The sequence below is a fragment of the Anguilla rostrata genome, chromosome 1 (assembly GCF_018555375.3).
Source record: "Anguilla rostrata isolate EN2019 chromosome 1, ASM1855537v3, whole genome shotgun sequence".
NCBI classification, from domain to species: domain Eukaryota; kingdom Metazoa; phylum Chordata; class Actinopteri; order Anguilliformes; family Anguillidae; genus Anguilla; species Anguilla rostrata.
Genome location: NC_057933.1, coordinates 30813317 through 30832476, shown reverse-complemented (window position 1 = coordinate 30832476; position 19160 = coordinate 30813317). Strand labels below are relative to the sequence as shown.

Below are 19160 nucleotides of genomic sequence, written 5' to 3'. Positions count from 1 at the left end.
AGCCAAATATTATTTTTCTTGTCCACTGTCAGCCAGTTGTGAGGAGATTACTGTTCAAGCATCTGCAGACCTACTGGTAAAATTGTGCCTTGCTAGGATTTCTCCAGCACACAATGCAAATAACATGAGTTGACAGTTTTGATAATATAAATATCAGTGTTTTTGGCTTGGATTTGAACTGAGTATTGAACTGATTTTGCATATGCAGATGAAAACAATTGAGAGGTGGAATAGGCTGTAAAATGACTTTTCACTCCGTTGTACAGAAGCATCTGAACGGCTTCCAAATGCGTTGAAAGTGAACCATTGCCATGTTGTGCCTTCAGTGGGCTGGTGATAAATGAAATGCACTCTTCCTCTACTGAAAGGCCATTCGCATTGTCATATGGTATAATCTGACACCGCTACTGGGAAGTCCAGTGTTACATCTCGTAGCGAACTGCCTCCTGTCCGATCAGTATGTGAGCCAGCTACAGAAGTGCTGTAATATGTAATGGTATTATGATAATTAATGGAGTAGTTTGAGTTAGTTTGAGTTAGGTGCATACAGTTGAGGCCAAAAGTTTGCATACACCTAAGCTAAAGATATTCAAACTCTGTTTTTCGAGACTCCGCACATTTCATGTTACCATACATTTCTTTTGGCAAATCAGTTAGGGCATCTACTTTGTTCACATCAGAGGCAATTTTAAAACCATCGATTAGAGACAGATTTATTTCAACTTTAATTCACTATATCAGAATTCCAGTCGGTCAAATGTTTACATACACAAAGTTGATTGTCTTTTTAAACAGTCTGGAAGATTTTAGAAATTGATGTAATGACTTTTTAGAAGCTTCTGATTGGCCAGTTGTCATAATTAGGAGTTAATTGGCATCCGCGGCTGTATTTAAGGGCCTGTCTTTAGAGCCACTGCCTTTTTGCCCTTGATACCATGGGAAAATCCAAGCAACTCAGCCATGACCTCCGAAAAAAGAATAGTGGACCTCCACAAATTTGGTTCCTCCTTAGGAGCAATTTCCAAACAACTGAATGTACCACTAGCATCTGAAGTTTGCAGGTGATCACCAGGACGAAGACCTAGCCTTTTGGAGGATTGTTCTCTGGTCAGATTTTGATATAGTACATAAAAGCTGACATAAATCTCTCTTAGCTGTTATTTTGAAATTACTGTTCCTCATACAGAAATAAAGTAGATACCCTAATTTACTTAACACAGGAAATGTATGGTAACATGAAATGTGTGGAGTTGTGAAAAATTGAGTTTGAATGTCTTTAGCCTAGGAGTATTCAACCTTTGGCTTCAACTTTATGTAGGTGACAGGAAAAGCATGATCTCACCTGTAGGAGTAATCGTTCCCTTAGCGCATGGAAAATGTTCACAACGTCCTCAGTGCTACAACTGTGGTGACAATGAAATAATACATTTCACTCCACTGTGCTGGGGAAGGTAGGTTAGCTGAGGTGCCTTTGTTAAGCCTTTGTGTGACCGCTGCCTTTCTCTTGGGCTTACCTGCCCAATATAAGGCAGGTGCAGTTTAAAGTTCTGTTATGCAGATCCAAAGAATTTCGGTCAATTTTGGCCAGCGATTACCGCTCTGGTAGGTCCACACCTGGCTGGAAATTTTCAGTTTTCACACTTTGATCTGCTCATGGTGCCCAGCTGGCACAGAATGTTCTCAAAGTGCATTGTGAGGACATTTTGTGTTTGCTGGGAGGAAGGTGTCTCTGCTTTCAAGAAATATAACCTTTGGAATGTCCTCCGTCTTCCTCTGGCTAGCTGCATTGTTCTGTTTTAAATCTAATGGTAATACAAATAGAGCAGAGCTCCAAGGTGTAGTGTGCATCAGAGAGTGAAAAAAATGTGACACTGAATTTGTTTTGGAGTCTGTGCTCTCTAATGTGAGCTGCTTCTGCTAAAGACAACATGGTCACAAAGGAAAGGTGGTATGCAGTCAACTACACAGCCTTCATGGAGAGCCACTTAGACCAAAACAGAGGCCCTGCACCTGCAATGGTCATTGATCCTTGAAGCATGATTGTGCCATAATCCTGGGGTGGGTTTGTGTGTATGCAGGTATTCGTGTCAGACAATTAACCCCTAGTTCAGTTAGCAGTTGAATTTGGAAATAAATCATTACTGGTTCACTTGGAGATAAATGTTTTATATAGGGGCAAAAAGTCTTCAGATGTCATTTGTTAGCTTTAAAATGAATCACATTAAATATCAGCCTGTGCAAATGGGCTAATTAAATAATGAAGAGTAGGGGTTGGTATGAATATGGCCCTAAATTATTATAAATTAGTGCAGCTGCAGAATTTATATTCATTGGCCTCACACATTTCTTCCAAGGAAATAATTTTCCTTTTTCATACATTTCGTTGCTTTGTTGAAATCCTCAACCACTGTCTATTTAAATTCAGTTAAATTAAAGTACTGCACAATTGAAGCTGCATAGGAGAAGATGAAGAATAATATTTTAATCTGTACAGGTCGAGAATGAAATTAAGTGCAGCTATACATTTCTGTCAACAAAAATTCTGTCATTTCCCTTTGGTTTTACATGCAATCTATATACAATGATATGTCTTGGACATGCCTGAACAAATGGAGAATATTGTATAAAACGACACTCACCACAATTGTACATTCACTGAAACAAGACGTTTCAAAACTAATTTTGTATAAAAGGCATTCAGGCAAGGAAAATGAAGCACACAAAGAATAGCGCTTATAAAATAAAACACCAACCAATGCCTACCTACAACATTGTTTGAACTTAGCAATAGCCTGACCTTTTTGTGTGTAATTTTTCCTTGGTGTACATGTGCATTGTCTTCAAATGATCCCATAATTATGAATTTCCTGGCTATTCCCACATTAACAACGATCAGACCATCCCTTTGTCAACAATATCATATTATTCTATATATGGAGATCCAATATATTTACGCTCTTGATTTGTCTTTTCTGTGACAAGGGAGGGCTGTACTGATTTTCATGATTCAGTTACACACACCAGTGTTATAACATAACTGATTTATTAAATGAACTATTAATGAAAAATATACAGTTTTGTCATTTGAATTGGTAAATGTACTCATGACATTGCAAAATAACATTTCTTTGATGCTTTGGTCTCCATTAGATATGTCTGGATATTGAATGTATTATAAAGCATAGTTGATAATATATTTGGTGTGCATTTATATATATATATATATATATATATACACACACATCATTTATTTAATTTTAGTACAGTGTATCTTGTATATTTTCTTTACATGGGTCGTTGCTACAACATCTTCAGTCAGTTCAGGAGGACCTTACACAATTATGCATGTTCTGAAACCTGTAGCAGCTGTTGCAGCCAGGAAACGGAAACCCTGCTGACTGAACTCAACCCTTCCTGGGTGACGCTGTGGCCAAGTATTCATCTCCTTTTGTGACTCCCAGCTACTGTCAGCACTGGAACTGTAAGAATTTGATTCAGACTGCACAGGTGATCCGATGGGTGGCTCTACTTGAAAGTCATCCCCCCCACCGCCACCTCTGCCACATTACACTTATTTTTTCCTTGACTATTTCTAGTTGTAATGGCAAGATTGTGTACCAACAAATTAAAGAAACACTGAAGTATTTTAATGGGTTTGTAGAGATTGTGAAATTATAGCTCTTCTTCATATAGTAAAAGAGGACCCGTGTTCATTGTTGGAGCCATCAGTGGACTTTCGAGCCGAGATGTAAAATTCTGAGGTGACTGATGACGACCGCCTGCCGTAAATGTACTTCTTCCCCAGGCACCACAGATCTACCAGAATCTTCCGGAAGTGGTTTCGGAAATTCACCCCAATGAAGGCGTACAGCACTGGGTTGAGACAGCAGTGGAGGTACGCCAGGGTCTCTGTGACCCTCAGCGCCAGCTCGGCGGCCTTCTCCATCCCGCACCTCTTCTTCTTGAAGAGGCCCACGGTGCGACACAGGAGGGTGACGTTGTACGGCAGATGGCAGACGATGAAGACCCCAACCACGGCGATGACCACACGCACAGCCTTGTGCCTGTGGAAGTTCTGGGCCTGCAGCAGGGTGGCGACGATGCTGGAGTAGCAGAGGACCATGACCAGCAGGGGGAGGAAGAACCCCACTGCCACCTGCGTGCTGGGCACCAGCACCTTCACCAGCCTTGCGGTCTCGTTCTGGTCGAACCTAAAGTAGCACACCGCCGTATTCGCATCGCCCCTGCCGCTGTAGGCCTCATACCTGTCGTTGTATAAGAAGGTGGGGACGGAGAGGGCGACCGCCAGCACCCAGACGGCTGCGCTGATGAGACGGCTGCAGAACAGCGCCTGCGAGCGGAACCTGAAGGACCGCCTAGCCTGAACGATGGCGATGTAGCGGTCGCTGCTGATGCAGGCCAGCAGGAGCATGCAGCTGTACAGGTTTATGCTGTACACGCCCCGCAGCAGTTTGCATACCCAGGCTCCCATGCTCCAGCTGTTTCTCTCGTTGTATATTATGAGCGGGAGGGCCACGACGAGCAGCAGGTCAGCCAGAGCCACGTTCAGGAGGTACACGTCCGTCATGGACTTGGCTTTCTTGTAGAAGGCGAAGGTGATGATCACCAGGATGTTTCCCAGAAAGCCCAAGATGCAGATGATGGAATGCACATAGGCCTGCACCATCAGTTCTGTCTCATGGTTGCCATTCAGATCACACGGCATTTCATCGTAGTCATATGATTCCTCACCGTCGCCATAATAGTCAATGTTGTAGTCACTGCCATTCATTTTTCCAGTGTTCTGTGAAAAAAAATAATGCAATTATTAAGACAATTATTTGGAATTAAAGATGCTCAATTAACCACGTGTCCATACTCTGTTAAATATTATATAAATTATTCCCAGGCCCTTATCACATTCATATGCTCATATATTTTTAAGACAAATTATTGTAAAGGCATACTTAATACCCATAGTGATAATGAACCATAAAAAAACTATGTCATTACTGTAACATGCTGCCTAGATAACACCATTTCTGAATAAAGGAACAGCACATAAAAACTGAGATTTGGATAGAACATCATTGAAGATTCAAACCATTTTTGGCTTAGTTAGGCTGGCTCACAGAAACCTAGATTCCATCAACATTTAAAATACAAGTATTCAAATTAGAATGATGAGCTAATTTTGCTGACCACAGAAGTTGGCAATGCAAGTCTTGATTGTGGTATATCTGATCCATGGTTAAGACGTGTCATGTGTGCATGCTGTCTAGTAGATTTAACTTACCTACCGATGATTACAGGTGTCTGGTGGTCCCTTGATGAACACTGAGAGAGTTTTGGATTTACTAAAACACAAGAAAGTACACACACAGTTACCTACACAAACATGACAATTAAATTCAGGAGCATCTGACCTCTTTATTTAAACACTTCCTATTTGCACAGCAAAAAATGTGTATTTATCCCAAGCACTCTTTAGGATAATTGTTGGTCACTGTGTTTGTACTGGTATTTTTTCATTTTTGCTTTATGTATACTTACTTTAATTTTTTAAATTCACCCAATGTTATTCTTACACTTCATTCAGTGGCTTGTGTTGCTGCTGTGGCTTCTACTTAATTTAAATGGGCATAAATAAATATATGTAGCTTCTTTACATTTTAGCCCTTTCTTCTCTGCTGCTGACTACTAGTTATAGTGATTCCTGTGTATGAAAGACGTAAGCTGACAAAGCAGATGTGTATGAGAAAACAGAAATGAGCTCTTGAAGTTGTAGAGCAAGCCTGTTTACTTGTGGCGAAGAGTCAATATTCAAAAGGCGCTAATAAAGGTGTCATCACCTGCACTGAGATAAATATTTTTTTCTTTTGAAAAGTTTGACTCATATTGTCCTTGTTGTACTGCCTCAATTTTAAAATAACTGACTGGCTTGAATTCATGAACTCAGTAACAATAAAATTGTCTACCACGCCGTCTCCAACTCTTCCTCTCCTCTCTCTCAGGTGAATGCAATTCCATTCTTCACTGGGGTTAAACATCAGCAGTCATATTGCCAAAGCATTTGGTAATATGTTATAAAGTGGTTTGAAACTTATACTTAAAATACTCCTTTGAGACCAACAAAACCAGAATGTGACACGCTGACCACGTTCTATATCACAGTTAATAAAGACAGTGGTGGCCCAGAAATGTTTAAATGGGCCTCAAAATCACTAAATCTACCAGTAATTGCTGTATTAGATCAACCAGTCAATTCCCAATATCCCCAGTGCAGTAATTATTCAACTTTACCATTAACAGAGCCCTTACAAAAGAAACTTGGTGATTTATTTAGTAAAGCTGTAATCACCTTGCCAGGCAACAACCCCAGTGGCTAAATTAAGCTCTCCGGGCCCAATGCTGTCTCTCATCATGGGGCACTCTTTAACTGTGAGTCATCATTCACACTGCATCGCTGCTGGGAAACCGGTTTCATAACACCCCATTTAAATTGGCTGTTTGCACCAGAAACCATTTGTGTGATGAAGATGGCCTATGAACGGCAGTCTGTGGCTTGCCTTACTTTCCAAAATGCAGGTTACACATCGATGAAGCTTGAAAAGCAGGAAGAACACCCCCAAACCACATCAGTCATTTCCTTGTGGTGCAGATCACTTCACATACAGATCATCTCTGATCTTTTCATCCTCATATAACCCCTTATATGTTTGAAACATGTTTGTTTATTGTATTAAAAGGTTTACTTTTCTGAATATTTTCAATTGGTGCAATAGGTGTGTAACACAGTTTGAGTTGCCAATTCAAACCTGAGATACACAAATTCAGCTTGAGCCCATGATTGCGCACCTCGGCAGTTCTTGGCAAGCCCTTTAAACTTGAGTCCATAGCTAAGTGCTTAACTAAGGGCTGCACGTGTTCTTTCAATCAATTACAGTACTAATGAATTACCGAAAGAAATACTATATACACTAAAATTCTTGCTAAAGTGAGGCTTGCATTTTTAGCCTCCACCATTTCTTCCGCTTGTACATTCGAACCAGTATCAGTTGTTGCTGCTGCTCCTACAAAAAAGTTCATTTTGCTAGAGCGTTATCGTGTCTCATGCATACATCAGAGGGTATTCAGTGTAGCTTCCAGGGAAGTTATCCTCTTCCAGAAGCTCTTATAGAATTGAGACGGCTGCTTGCAAGCCATCAGTATGTACTGTAACTATGCAGAGGGTACCTCTCGTCCGGTACTTGCCGAAGTCGCTATTTATTGCTGGCTACCATCCTTTGTATGTTCAATAGAGCAATTCCAGCCAAAATGAATAGGCTTTCAGAATTAGCTGGTTTTAGGCAGCCTGTGATAAGCTGACAGATTGCATTCAGAGCGGAGTCTATCTTCTTGGCATCCGTAGATCTCTCCCATGCAGGACAGGCATATTTGATGGTGGAATATGCCATAATGCTATGGCGCTGGAACGCAACGTCTTTGGGCTTGCACCCCATCTTGTGGTGGTGACCTGGCTTAGGATGTTATTTTATGTGGTCAATATGACTCTCGAAGGTTAGACATTGATTGAGAGAACTGCCACGATATACTTCGTGCTCACACTGAGTCAATGCAGTCCCATACCAGGTTACTTTTATCTGGCTGCACAATTTCTGAGGTAAAATGCATTTACTTGATGGATCTGATTGAAGGTGATTTCTTCATAGTAGGATGTTAATCCCGCTAAGGCCTCATAAAGTGTTTCTTCAAAAGTCACCGCTTTGGGCAGTGAGACAGAGATCGTCGGCATATATGAAGCAAAGGGTGACATCATCTATAGCAGTGGTAACCAACCCTGTTCCTGGAGATCTACTGCCCTGTAGGTTTTCACTCCAACCCTAACAAAGCTAATTAGTAGAAGCAAGTGAGCCAAATGAGGGTTGGAGTGAAAACCTACCAGATAGTAGATCTCCAGGAGCAGGGTTTGTTACCACTAATCTATAGGTTGTTTGTGTTTGTGTATATTCCATTGAACTCAAAATATTGCATTAAGTTCAACAGGAAAGTTAATCAGGAGAAACAATGCTTGTAGTATCTACTGCATATCTGGTAGGAGCACGGGGGTTTGAGGCTCATTTGATACCTTGGACCCTTAATGACTTAAAGGCATTTAGCCAACAAATGTGTTCCACACTGTATCAGCATAATTTATAGCTGAATCTAGTCTAGTTAAAGCTTAATTTTTTGACATTTTGGGTTCTTCTATATCTACACTCTTTTGCCCAGGAGTGTAGATATACACATACATATAGTAGTGGTGAGAGCACGCTACCCAGAGAGAGACTATTTTTATGCCTCAGCCATCTGCTGTGCTTGCCACTTAACTCAACAAAGAATCTGAGATTTTGAAGCATGCTCTCCAACAAGTCAATTAAGTGGATCTTTCAGTAATAACAGTGTTAAAACAAGGCATGAGTGTCGGGTCATCTTCTGCACCACAACACAAGGCAGATCTTACTGCACATTTGTATGCTGCACATCTGTGCCCAGATTAAACAGAAACAACAGCAAATAGGCCTGATAGTTATATTACAACTAATAAAAATGCATATAGGAGATGACATAAGTTCAAATGAGTGAAGGTGGCCACACAAGCAAATTAAAATAAAAACATTACATGCTTTAATTTAGCAGATCTATGCTCCTTTGCAGAGAAAAATTGCAGCCGCGTTCAAATGCGTCAACTGAGGGCAACAGTAGCCTACTGCAGGGAAGAATAATTCAACACACTGATAAACAGGTCATGATAGGGATAGTTTTACTACAACGAGCAATGCTTTTTGTTCCTGTTTGTGTCTTCACTTCTCTAATACGGTTATATACAATCACAAAAACAGCCATTCAGATACTTTGGCTGACTTCCAAGCTTTGAACAATAATGTGATTTTAGAATTTTGAAAGGACTTCCCTGGTTTCATCTCAATTGTAATACATGGTTACTGGACAGTGATACTCAATCAAACAATGTGACTATAGCCCATGATTACAGCCCTTGCTTTGAAAACACACTTTACCTGTTAATGACAGGAATGATGTTAATGACTTAAGATCAAACATATGACAGCTGTACATAAATCATAAATTGAATTGGTAATGAGCAACAGTTTCATTGTTCTCTCTGAACAAAAATTATACTTAGCTAATGCACATCTTCATTTAAAATGTGTTAAATTAATATGTTATAATATCTCGATTTTTCTTTTGTTTTAATGTGGAAATTTCATTCACGCTCTCCAGTCATAGCTACACCTGAACATAATGACATGAAATGGCATGGATATGGACCAAATGATGCTAAGACATTCACTGCACTGACCTACATAGTAAAGTAACTGCTCTTTGTTCCATGGTACACGTTTGCTGAATCTCTGTCATGGAATGTTTAATTATTGTAATCTTATATGGTTCACGTTTTGGATCTCAAAGGCAGTTGCAAATGACAACACAGAACACAGGAACAAAGCAGGGGCCTTTTCTATGTGGTTTTCTTTGATCTGATGATGCAAGGAAAAAATGAATGCAACATAACCACACCAGGGCAATGGCAGGAAGCCACCTTTCTGTTGTCTATGATCAGGGTTTTGACAGCAGTATTAGGAAGAAATTATGGCATAAACTTTCTGTGTCAAAAACCATAACTATTGACTAAATATGCTTAAAAGACTTGTGCTTTACTTGTACTAGTATTTAAACATTTGTTAACACTGGCGATTATCACAGCCCTACAAAACAGTGTTTCCATGATCTTTAAAAAATAAATAAATAAATAAAATAAATTTTCTTAAAAAGAGGTTTCTAAATAAACCTGGTTTACCAATAAATGGTTTTTGCTCCTTTATATTTGCTACTTCATATTTATCAATATTGTGTCAGGGCTATCTGATCCTTCCTCTCTGCAGTCTGACCTGGATATTGACTGACATTGGTTCATACACTGTGTAGGTAACAACCACAATAAAAAAACTTTTATTTTGGAATTGTTTGTTGTGCCCACTTCACCACTGACCCCCCACCAGCTGTGCAAGGCACACTGCAGCTGAAGTGCAGGTCCTTTGATGCACTTCCCTCTCAGCCAGTGATCATTTTCCACACTATAGACCACACAATACTACAGCTGACTAGCGCATATTGGAGGACAGTTGTGTTTCTCACTGTAGCTGATAGCCTTTGGGTGCCCACCACATTGTTCCCACTCAGCAAATTGTCTTTAAAAAGATGTTGAAAAGACTCATTTTCCAATCGTTTAATATATGTTTGGTTTTGGGTGAAAGTGCAAGATGAATAGACAACCTTTTTAGGTTGTTGTCTCAGCTTGCAAATCACTTAATTTTGACACAATTTCAATGTCAAATAATAATTCTAATTATAATATTTTGCGGCTCACTACACTACTCTAATTTAATTAGAAATGATTATTTAAAATCAATAGAATTTTTGGAAAAGAATGTATATATAAAAAGTATATAAACCTGTGTCTCGCCCAATGCATGCTGGGATAGGCTTCAGCACTCCCCGCGACCCTGCCCAGGATAAATGGGTATAGATAGTGGACGGATGGATATATCTGTGTGTGTGTGAATGCCTGCGTGTCAGCTGAGCTGAATATCCAAACTTCCCTTTAAACTGATTATCGATTTTAACCTGTTTTCAGTCATCCTCATTGAGAAACTGTTAAAGTCCTGGCTAAAATCCCATATCTGGCTCGTGCAAAACTTGCCACCTAATCATCCCCTGATTTAATTGGCTAAAAAATGTTCTCTCCCTCCAGTGGAGCTGCTCAGTGGCCAACAATAGAGGATTTGCGGTTGTACTGGTCAGATCTAAGGTGTGAATGTGTATAAGTGTGAAGCAGGGTGTTCCTGCAAAAGAGCATCCGTGCTCAGTGAACCTACCCTGGGTAAAAAAAGGTTAAATAAAAAATAAAACAAGTGTGTCAACTATCTGAAAAATCACACATCTTCTTTCTTCATATCATACTAGGGAGATTAAATCATTCATAAATACCAAGTACACTTAAAGAAAAAGACTCAACTATCAAGCTAGATTTCAGGACAACCAGCAATAAAGGCCATCTGACAAAACCTGCTCTTCAAGATTTAAATGACAAAATTTGTGCATTGCAGATGAATATTCTCTGAGTGAGAATGCAGAGAATGAAGAGTATACATCCACAATTTAAAATGATGTTGATTAAAATGTGCACTATTTTGCCTTGAAAATATAAATAATTTTATTACTCACCTAATAGCCTAATTGAGAACTGGCTCGATATCTGATGGTATTGAGTACTTTTGATTTAATCATTACATTGTCAATCAAGGATAATGACTGAGAACAGGTTGAGACTAACAATCAGTTTAAGGAGAGGTTTTCTGCAAAGTTTGATGCTGAAACTTGGATTATGTCATGGGTTGTTGAAAATGCATTGGAATGGGTAAAATATCTGTGGAGCAGTCCAAAAAAACATACAGAGTACAAGGCAGCGATAATGACATTAAATTCAAGTAAATATATACACGCCATTTGATATCAGCACCTGTACTCACAAGTCGTCAGGTAACAACAGTCTTCCGAACAGGCAGTTTGGCAGGTAGCAACAGTGTAAATAAAGATGTTTGGTCCAGAGTTCTAAGCATAAGCTCTTCCAGTCCCACTGAGCCCTAATAAGCAGGAAATGCTGAGGTTTGCTATATGGTGAAAACAGCTCTATTTAGCGCTGAGCAGGTGTGGTGTGGTCTGCTCAGTCTTCTGATACGCACACAGCTAGGCACACTGAGCTTTGACATTCAGGGCTGCTCTATTTTCTCTCTCTCTCTCTCTCTCTCTCTCTCTCTCTGCGGTACAGTGCAACTCCTGCTGTCACATGTTTATCTGATCACATTTTCCATATCTTTTTGATTTTTTGTCTACTTTCCATATGCATTAGATTACCAAGTTACACTACCACCATGTTTGACTTTTGGTATGATGTTGCAACTGTGAAATTCTGTCCTTGCTTTATACGCCAGACATAATGGGACCAATAATAATCCAAGATATTCTACTTCAAGTTTATCTGTCCATACAATATTATTCCAAAATGCTGGAGGATCATTCAGGTGCTTTTTTGCAAATGTGAGATGAGCACTGATGCTTCTCTTGGTTAACACCTTGCTGAACACCTTGCTGCTCTCCCATGAATCCTATTTTTGCACAATTACTTTCTTATTGTGGAGTCATGAACACTGATCTTAGCTGAGGATGGATGTTCTTTTGTGACTTCCTGGGATGAGATCTTGCTGTACCCTAGTAGATATTTTGGCAGGCCGGCCACTCCTGGGAAGATTCATCACTTAGAAATGACTTTGTAACCCTTTCCAGATATATTTCAACTACTTTATCTTCTGAAATGTCCTTTGATTGTGGCACAGTGTGCTTGTATAAACATTTTGGTGACTACTTCACTGTGATGGTAAGGTTCAACATGAGTGAAGTTTGGATTCAACTGGCTGCAATTAAGCCTAACTGTGTTCAATCAGCTGAATAAAACTATCAATTAAAGTTGGTCAATTGGTTGATTGACTTATTAAAGGGGCAATTACTTTTACAATTTTCCCATGGAAATATGGGTGTTTTATAACTGTTTATAACTGAATCCATTCAGTGTGACACATATGCAGTAAAGGAGGAAATTTGGAAGGGGACAAATACTTTTTCACGGCACTGTATATCATTATTAAAAACTATTTTTTAATCCATTAATTTAACATTTTGTCTAACATTACGAATGCTTCACACTATATACTGGCCTTTCATTTCTGAAAAATCTACCATGTACGTACATTTTTTTTTGTTTTTCTGGGTCATCTTGTAAAATGAGACCAATTTGCTCCATCATCAGTTTTCAGAACCTTTTGAATATGCCCTACTTTTTGCATACCTTTCTCTGTCACGCATCTGCTAAGTGTCTCTGTATCTTTGCGAGAGGGGGGGGGGGCGGGTTGGGGAAGGGTTGTCCCTTTTGTCCAATGGAACTGTGCATCTGTACACATTGCTAAGCTGTACATCATGAAGCATTAAGAAGTAGCTCCAATTTAATGCCAAAGATTTAGGAATTCTACAGACCACTAACATTCAACAGGCTTGCTTTACCTTGGAAAGAAGCAAAACTACTGTATATTCACATCATCTTCTTGAAATGATTTACCTGTCTGCAGATTTTCATCTCAAGATAATTTTTAAACACATATGATGTCCATTGATATTACATGCGTGGTACAGTGTCAACTTGTACTAGTTGCCATTCTTGTGTTCACAAAGCTGTTGAAAAGACAGACCGATGAAATGTATTTGTTTTTCTGGGGTATCGAGTCACCACAAGAACACAGTGTTTTTTATTTTCACTCTGCCATTTCCTTATACGCTCATATTGGGTCTCTGAGATTTGCATATACTGGCTGACAAGGTGACATTGCTGTAGAGTGTAACTTCTTTGTGTGAGACACTTGGACCAATGTGCTTGCTATTACCTTTATTATATTAATGACATTTATTCATTTAGTTATTATCCAGAGCACAGTACATCGATGTATAGACATGAAGGCATTCAAAGGTAAACATTATTGTAAAAAGCAACATTGAAATTAATTTGTCGCACATAAATGTAATACAGTAAGTGCATAGAGAAACAACCATTCCCTTTGATGCATACTGGAAATTCATACAAGTGCATGACCAAGGAAAATACTGTCGCAGTTGACTTAATGTTCTTGACAACATCTCTTCATGAGTGTTGATGAACTGTAGCATTGCAAGAGAAACTCCTGCAGTTAGGAAACAGAATAAATGTAGGAGCTGACCATCTGTTTAGTCTATAAAATCTGTGGTATGACCTTTAGCCAAATGCTTTGACTGTCTTTGGGTTATTGGAAGTTCCTTGTGTGTATTTATACTCAGCTCTTATTTACTGAAAGAGAGTTCTCCCATGAAACTGGGCGTTCAGTCTGTTCTACCTTCAACAGAGCTTGTACACACCTGCAGCTAATATTCCAATGTATGAATGCCGCCTTTTCACACTTAGCTCTCATTTAGAAGGATATCACAATATCTTAACTTTAAGTAAATTTAATTTTAATTTCAATACTGATACTGAGTACAAAATAAAGAGAATCCAATAGCAGTTCTTTCTGCAGTCTTCCTACAGTATTTTTGTTGAGAAAGTTATTGTAGGATTAAAGTCACATCCAAACAAACATAAAATCCGCGTTTCCACCCAAAGTACCCGGAACTTGTAATCCCAGGAATTACTTTTCATGGAACTAAAAGGTTCCTTCAGCCCATTATTGTCTGCGTTTCCACCGCAAATTTGAATCACCTGAAATTGAAATATTCTTCCTCGGCCGTTTGGGCATATTTTACCGTTGTCAAGCAAAACTCTCGTTGGTAGTTCGACTTGGACCATTGTTATGCAACAAATAGGATATAACAGGCCAATAGTCAGATTGTAACTGTTTTATATATCCTCTCAAACACATTCATTATGTTTTTATGCGAACATTCACTTTCATGTCTTGACATCCAAGGAGACAGAATGCATTCACATTCCACAAATAACTGGTAACAACAACAGAAAACATGCACACGTCGTAAACAATTTGCTGTTGAATTGATTACTTCGACTCTCATCGTCAATTCCATATAGGCTAATCGCAAAATGACAAGAAAAAATAGAATGAAAACACGGATTTGCGTGAAAATTTTAATTAATATTGCAGTGGTACAGCCACTGCTAACGGAGCAGCGAAATGTGCCCTCCAGATGCGAACCATGCACCATAAATTAGTCCATAGTCTTCCTGGTCTTTTTGTGCAATTGAGGAATTGCAGAGTAAAATTATGGCAGTCTAAAGCCGCGTTTCCACCGCAGGAACTATACCCCGGAACTAGGAACCTTTTGAGGAACTCAGTGCGTTTCCACCGCAGGAACTAGGGTCTAAATTTAGTTCTGGGGGCTTTGTTTTACCCCCCAAAACGTTCCTGCTCGGGGGGTAGTACTTTCCGAAAGTACAGGAACCTTTTGGGTGGAGCTTGCAGCGCTGAACATTTCTGATTGGTTGAGTACTCGTAGCATTTGTGTTGTATTTATTTTCCGCCATTACCCGCCGTGTTTGAAAATATGCAGCGGCAAACCAATTTATTTTCATAATAACTTCAAATCAAACTTGTATGTTATGCGGCGCAGTAGCCTACTTTTGGTTATAGCCTGTCAACGTCTTGGAATTATAACGTGTGCTCTTCTGTTCTTTTCTTGCTTTAGTATTCGTTTTATACAATGCTAAGCATTCGTGCTGGGACAGCATATTACGTAGGCTACCAAAACATTCAAACGGATTAATTCGGTTGCTGAATATTTTCTTCCGGATTTTCTTTGTTAGCCCATTGTAATTGACTCAAAACGTTTGATACAGTTATGTGAGGTATGCGGTAGTTCTGCATAATTAACATTGGTGATACAGTACAAGCAAACTGGAAATCACCTTCCGCACTTTTTATCCGGGTAAAATAACAGGTTAATTCTAGTAATCTTCCCTTTAGCTTTTTCAGACTGCCGTAATTTTACTCAATTTTACTGCCATTTTTCAATTCCACGAAAAGACCAGGAAGACTATGGACTAATTTATGGTGCATGGTTCGCATCTGGACGGCACACTTTGCTGCTCGGCTAGCAGTAACTTCGAAGGAAAGCAAACGGTGGCTGTACCACTACTAATTTACATTTTCACGCAAGTCCGAGTTTTCGTTCTATTCTTGTCATTTTGCGATTAGCCTATATGGAATTGACGAGAAAGTAATAAAACAGCAAATTGTTTACAACGTGTGCATGTTTTCTGCTGTTAATGAATGTGTTTGAGAGGATATATGAAAATCAATAAATACAAAAGTAACCATATATAGTCATTGTTGGTAACCCGTTGTATATAAGTGGAATAAACCCCTCCGGGCTGTCCCGGTTATTAGAAAATAATGTAGGCTACGTCGGTGGTAGTATGGGGTTACAGAAGAAATCATATGACAGATGGACCGACGACAACGTCAGTGGGCTAATTTGCCTAATCTTCGCGGTACTTTAGACCCCGGTGGAAACGCAGACAACCATTGGCTGAAGGAACCTTTTAGTTCCTGGTAAAGTAGTTCCTGGGACTGAAAGTTCCGGGTAATTTTGGTGGAAACGCGGCTTAAAAAAGCAAAAGGGACGATTACTGGAATTAACACCCTGACAAAGAGTGCGGAAGGTGATTTCCTGTTTGCTTTTATTGTATCACCGATGTAAATTACGCAGAACTACCGCATACCTCACGTAACTGTATCAAACGTTTTGAGTCAATTATAACGGGCTAACAAAGAAAATTCGGAAGAAAATATTCAGCAACCGAATTAAACCATTTGAATGTTTTGGTATGTAATATGCTGTCCCAGCACGAATACTTAACATTTTATAAAACGAATACTAAAGCAAGAAAAGAACAGAAGAGCACGTTATAATCCTCAATCTTAATTTCTCATCTGTTCCAAGACGTTGGCTGGCTATAACCAAAAGTAGGCTACTGCGCCGCATAACATACAAGTTTGAATTCAAGTTATTATTATGAAAATAAATCGGTTTGCGGCTGTAGACTTTTAAAAATGGCGGTTGAAATAAAATACTGTCAACCAATCAGTCGACCAGTCAGAAATATTCAGCGCCTTTAGACCCTGGTCCCTGCGGTGGAAACGCACTAAATACCTCAAAAGGTTCCTAGTTTCTGGGGAAAGTTCCTGTGGTGGAAAAGTGGCTAAAGACTCATTCTTAGTGAAACCTTCCCACACAGATGGCAATCTCCCCCATCACAGTGACCTAAAATGTGTTTGTTGTCGAGTATCTGATAAACTCCTACGGTCCTCTTTGAAGGCTTCACGTATGAAACTTGTTTCCACCAAGACCAAATGTGCAGATAAGAAACAAGACCTATAAACATAGAGGGGAGACCATGTGTTACAGTTGGTAACCGCATACTGATACATGGTTTCTTAACCCCAGAACACAGCATATGGTGGGTTTGAGTGTCACGTCCTTCAGGGGTCCCCTTGTGACTCTCTCAACAGCTTTAATGATGAGGTTCATTCTCATAATGAATAATATCACTGAGATAGTGTGTCCTGAGTATGCCGTTTCCAGGGATTGCTGTGCTGGTGCAGAAGATGATTGTAGAAGTGAACCTCAACTTGATACCACCATAATATCTGCAGATCATCTGTTGGGTATGCACCAGGATGTGGTATAGCTTGAGGGCTGTGAAGATCAGGGCAATGCGTAATAGAGCCATACTCATTGGCTAAGCCCAGCTGCACAACTGTCACATTGCCAACAATGATCTTTGCCTCCCTATTAAGATGGCTGATGGTGCTTTGGTGATTGATGAATCCTGGGAATCATGGTATGCCTTTTCGGATAGAGGAGTCGGTGTACCCATTTTCCATCATGTATGCAATCCAACGCCAAGCCAGGGTGGCAAAAAAGATTTCCTCCCTCTATGCTGAATAAGGAAATGGTATGGAACAACTGCTTCATCTTGACAGTCCTTCTTCTTGGTTACAAAAATCTCTTCTACCCTCTGCCAGTTCTCTGGAATTTGGCCTTTCCTTCAGACTGTTCTCATCAGCTTCCATGGTCTACATAGGTGCTCAGGACACATCTTGTAGACCTTGTATAGTAGTTCACCTGAGCCAGAGGCTGCTGATATGGCTCTTGCCTTCTTAACCACTTCAAAAACCTCCTTCATTGTTGGTGGCTGCATTTGTAATTGCCTATTTTGGTGGGCCCACAGGAGAGATCCTTGTGTATGATTCCAGCTCTGTGTTTCTACCTGGGTCTGAATGCATTGCTTTTAGGTTGTCTTCTGTCTTTGCCTTGGTTGCCTGGAGGTCCCCCCCATCCTTCACCTTCCAGTGTTGTTGCAATGACTGGGAACAGGTTAGAGATGAATTTGGCTCTCTGTTTTTCCATCTTTTTCTCACCCTTTCTGTATTCTGGAGTGACTTCAGCCTCACTCTTAGGGTATCCCTAAGTTCTGAAGGTGACAACTACTGGGTATGAAATTCAATGTACAAGTATTTTACAAGTCTCAATATGTCTTTGAATTGTGTACATTAAGCACATGATCGTTTGAGCTTTGTTTGTTTTGACAATGTTACAGTGCACATGAAAATTATTCTGATTTTTTAATAAAGATTGGTAAAAACACTATAAACAATTAACAATGCAAGAATTAAGCCATATCTTAATTGTCAAATATGTCAAACATTCTGCTTTTCTAATTATTCAGCAGAATTAACCAATATGTACACACCACTGTTTCAGTAGTTTGTACTTTATACTGACACAGGGTGTGAATATATTGGTTGATTCTATTGGTTGATTCAAACTCAAAAATATTTAAAAAGGCTGATCTGATGGCTGAAACATCAAGTTTTGCAACTAAGAAACAACATATGATTGTACTGGTGTACTGTGATCGCCAACTACTGGGCATCATTGCACTTCCTTCATCGGCATAAATGCTTTAGTGAATTAGTCATTAATTTGACATTAGTTTCACAGCTGTTGCACCATAAGCAGAATGAGCTGTACCTACCCCTTAGTGTATCTATTTTGTTTTGACATTTACGTGTACGCCACCTATTCCATGTAAACAGTTGTAGCCCTCTGCTGCTGGCAAATGTTGCCAAACAGAATGACGTCATCAAAATTTTGTGGATGAAAGAGAGGATTATGTGATGTGAAACTGCCCGACACAAGTCAAACCCCTCGTACGCTCCACGCATTATTTACAGGGAAAAATAAATCTCACTAATCTCAGAATATGGAAAGTATTCTCAATGACCTGTGGTTGTGTTAACTGAAATAAAATGTTTATCATATTTATTTCTGATTTATGGGTCCAACATACATGATAACAATCTATTGATAAATCCAGTATAACTTGAGAGTCTATAGACTTGCAAATAAGAGTTTTCTTAAGGATATTTGAAAAGAACCCAGGCATGGAGGCTTAAGAAGGTTCTCTGAGCAGGTGTGATAAACTAAGCTTTTTAAAAATT

The 19160-nt window shown here is 39.5% G+C and overlaps 1 protein-coding gene across 2 annotated transcripts; it reads right to left on the bottom strand.

The window, feature by feature from the left end:
- Positions 1 to 3564: 3564 nt before the first annotated feature.
- On the bottom strand, positions 3565 to 11898 carry ccr6b (chemokine (C-C motif) receptor 6b). 2 transcript variants are annotated; one of them, XM_064334268.1, is made up of 3 exons: positions 11592 to 11898; positions 5297 to 5357; positions 3565 to 4804 (listed from the first exon to the last, which is right to left on the bottom strand). In XM_064334268.1, the coding sequence occupies exon 3, from the start codon at positions 4790 to 4792 to the stop codon at positions 3686 to 3688; it is 1107 nt and encodes a 368-aa protein (XP_064190338.1). In that variant the 5' UTR covers positions 4793 to 4804; positions 5297 to 5357; positions 11592 to 11898; the 3' UTR covers positions 3565 to 3685. The 2 variants fall into 2 exon arrangements, with proteins under 2 accessions (XP_064190338.1, XP_064190349.1); XM_064334279.1 differs by lacking the exon at positions 5297 to 5357.
- Positions 11899 to 19160: the final 7262 nt, after the last annotated feature.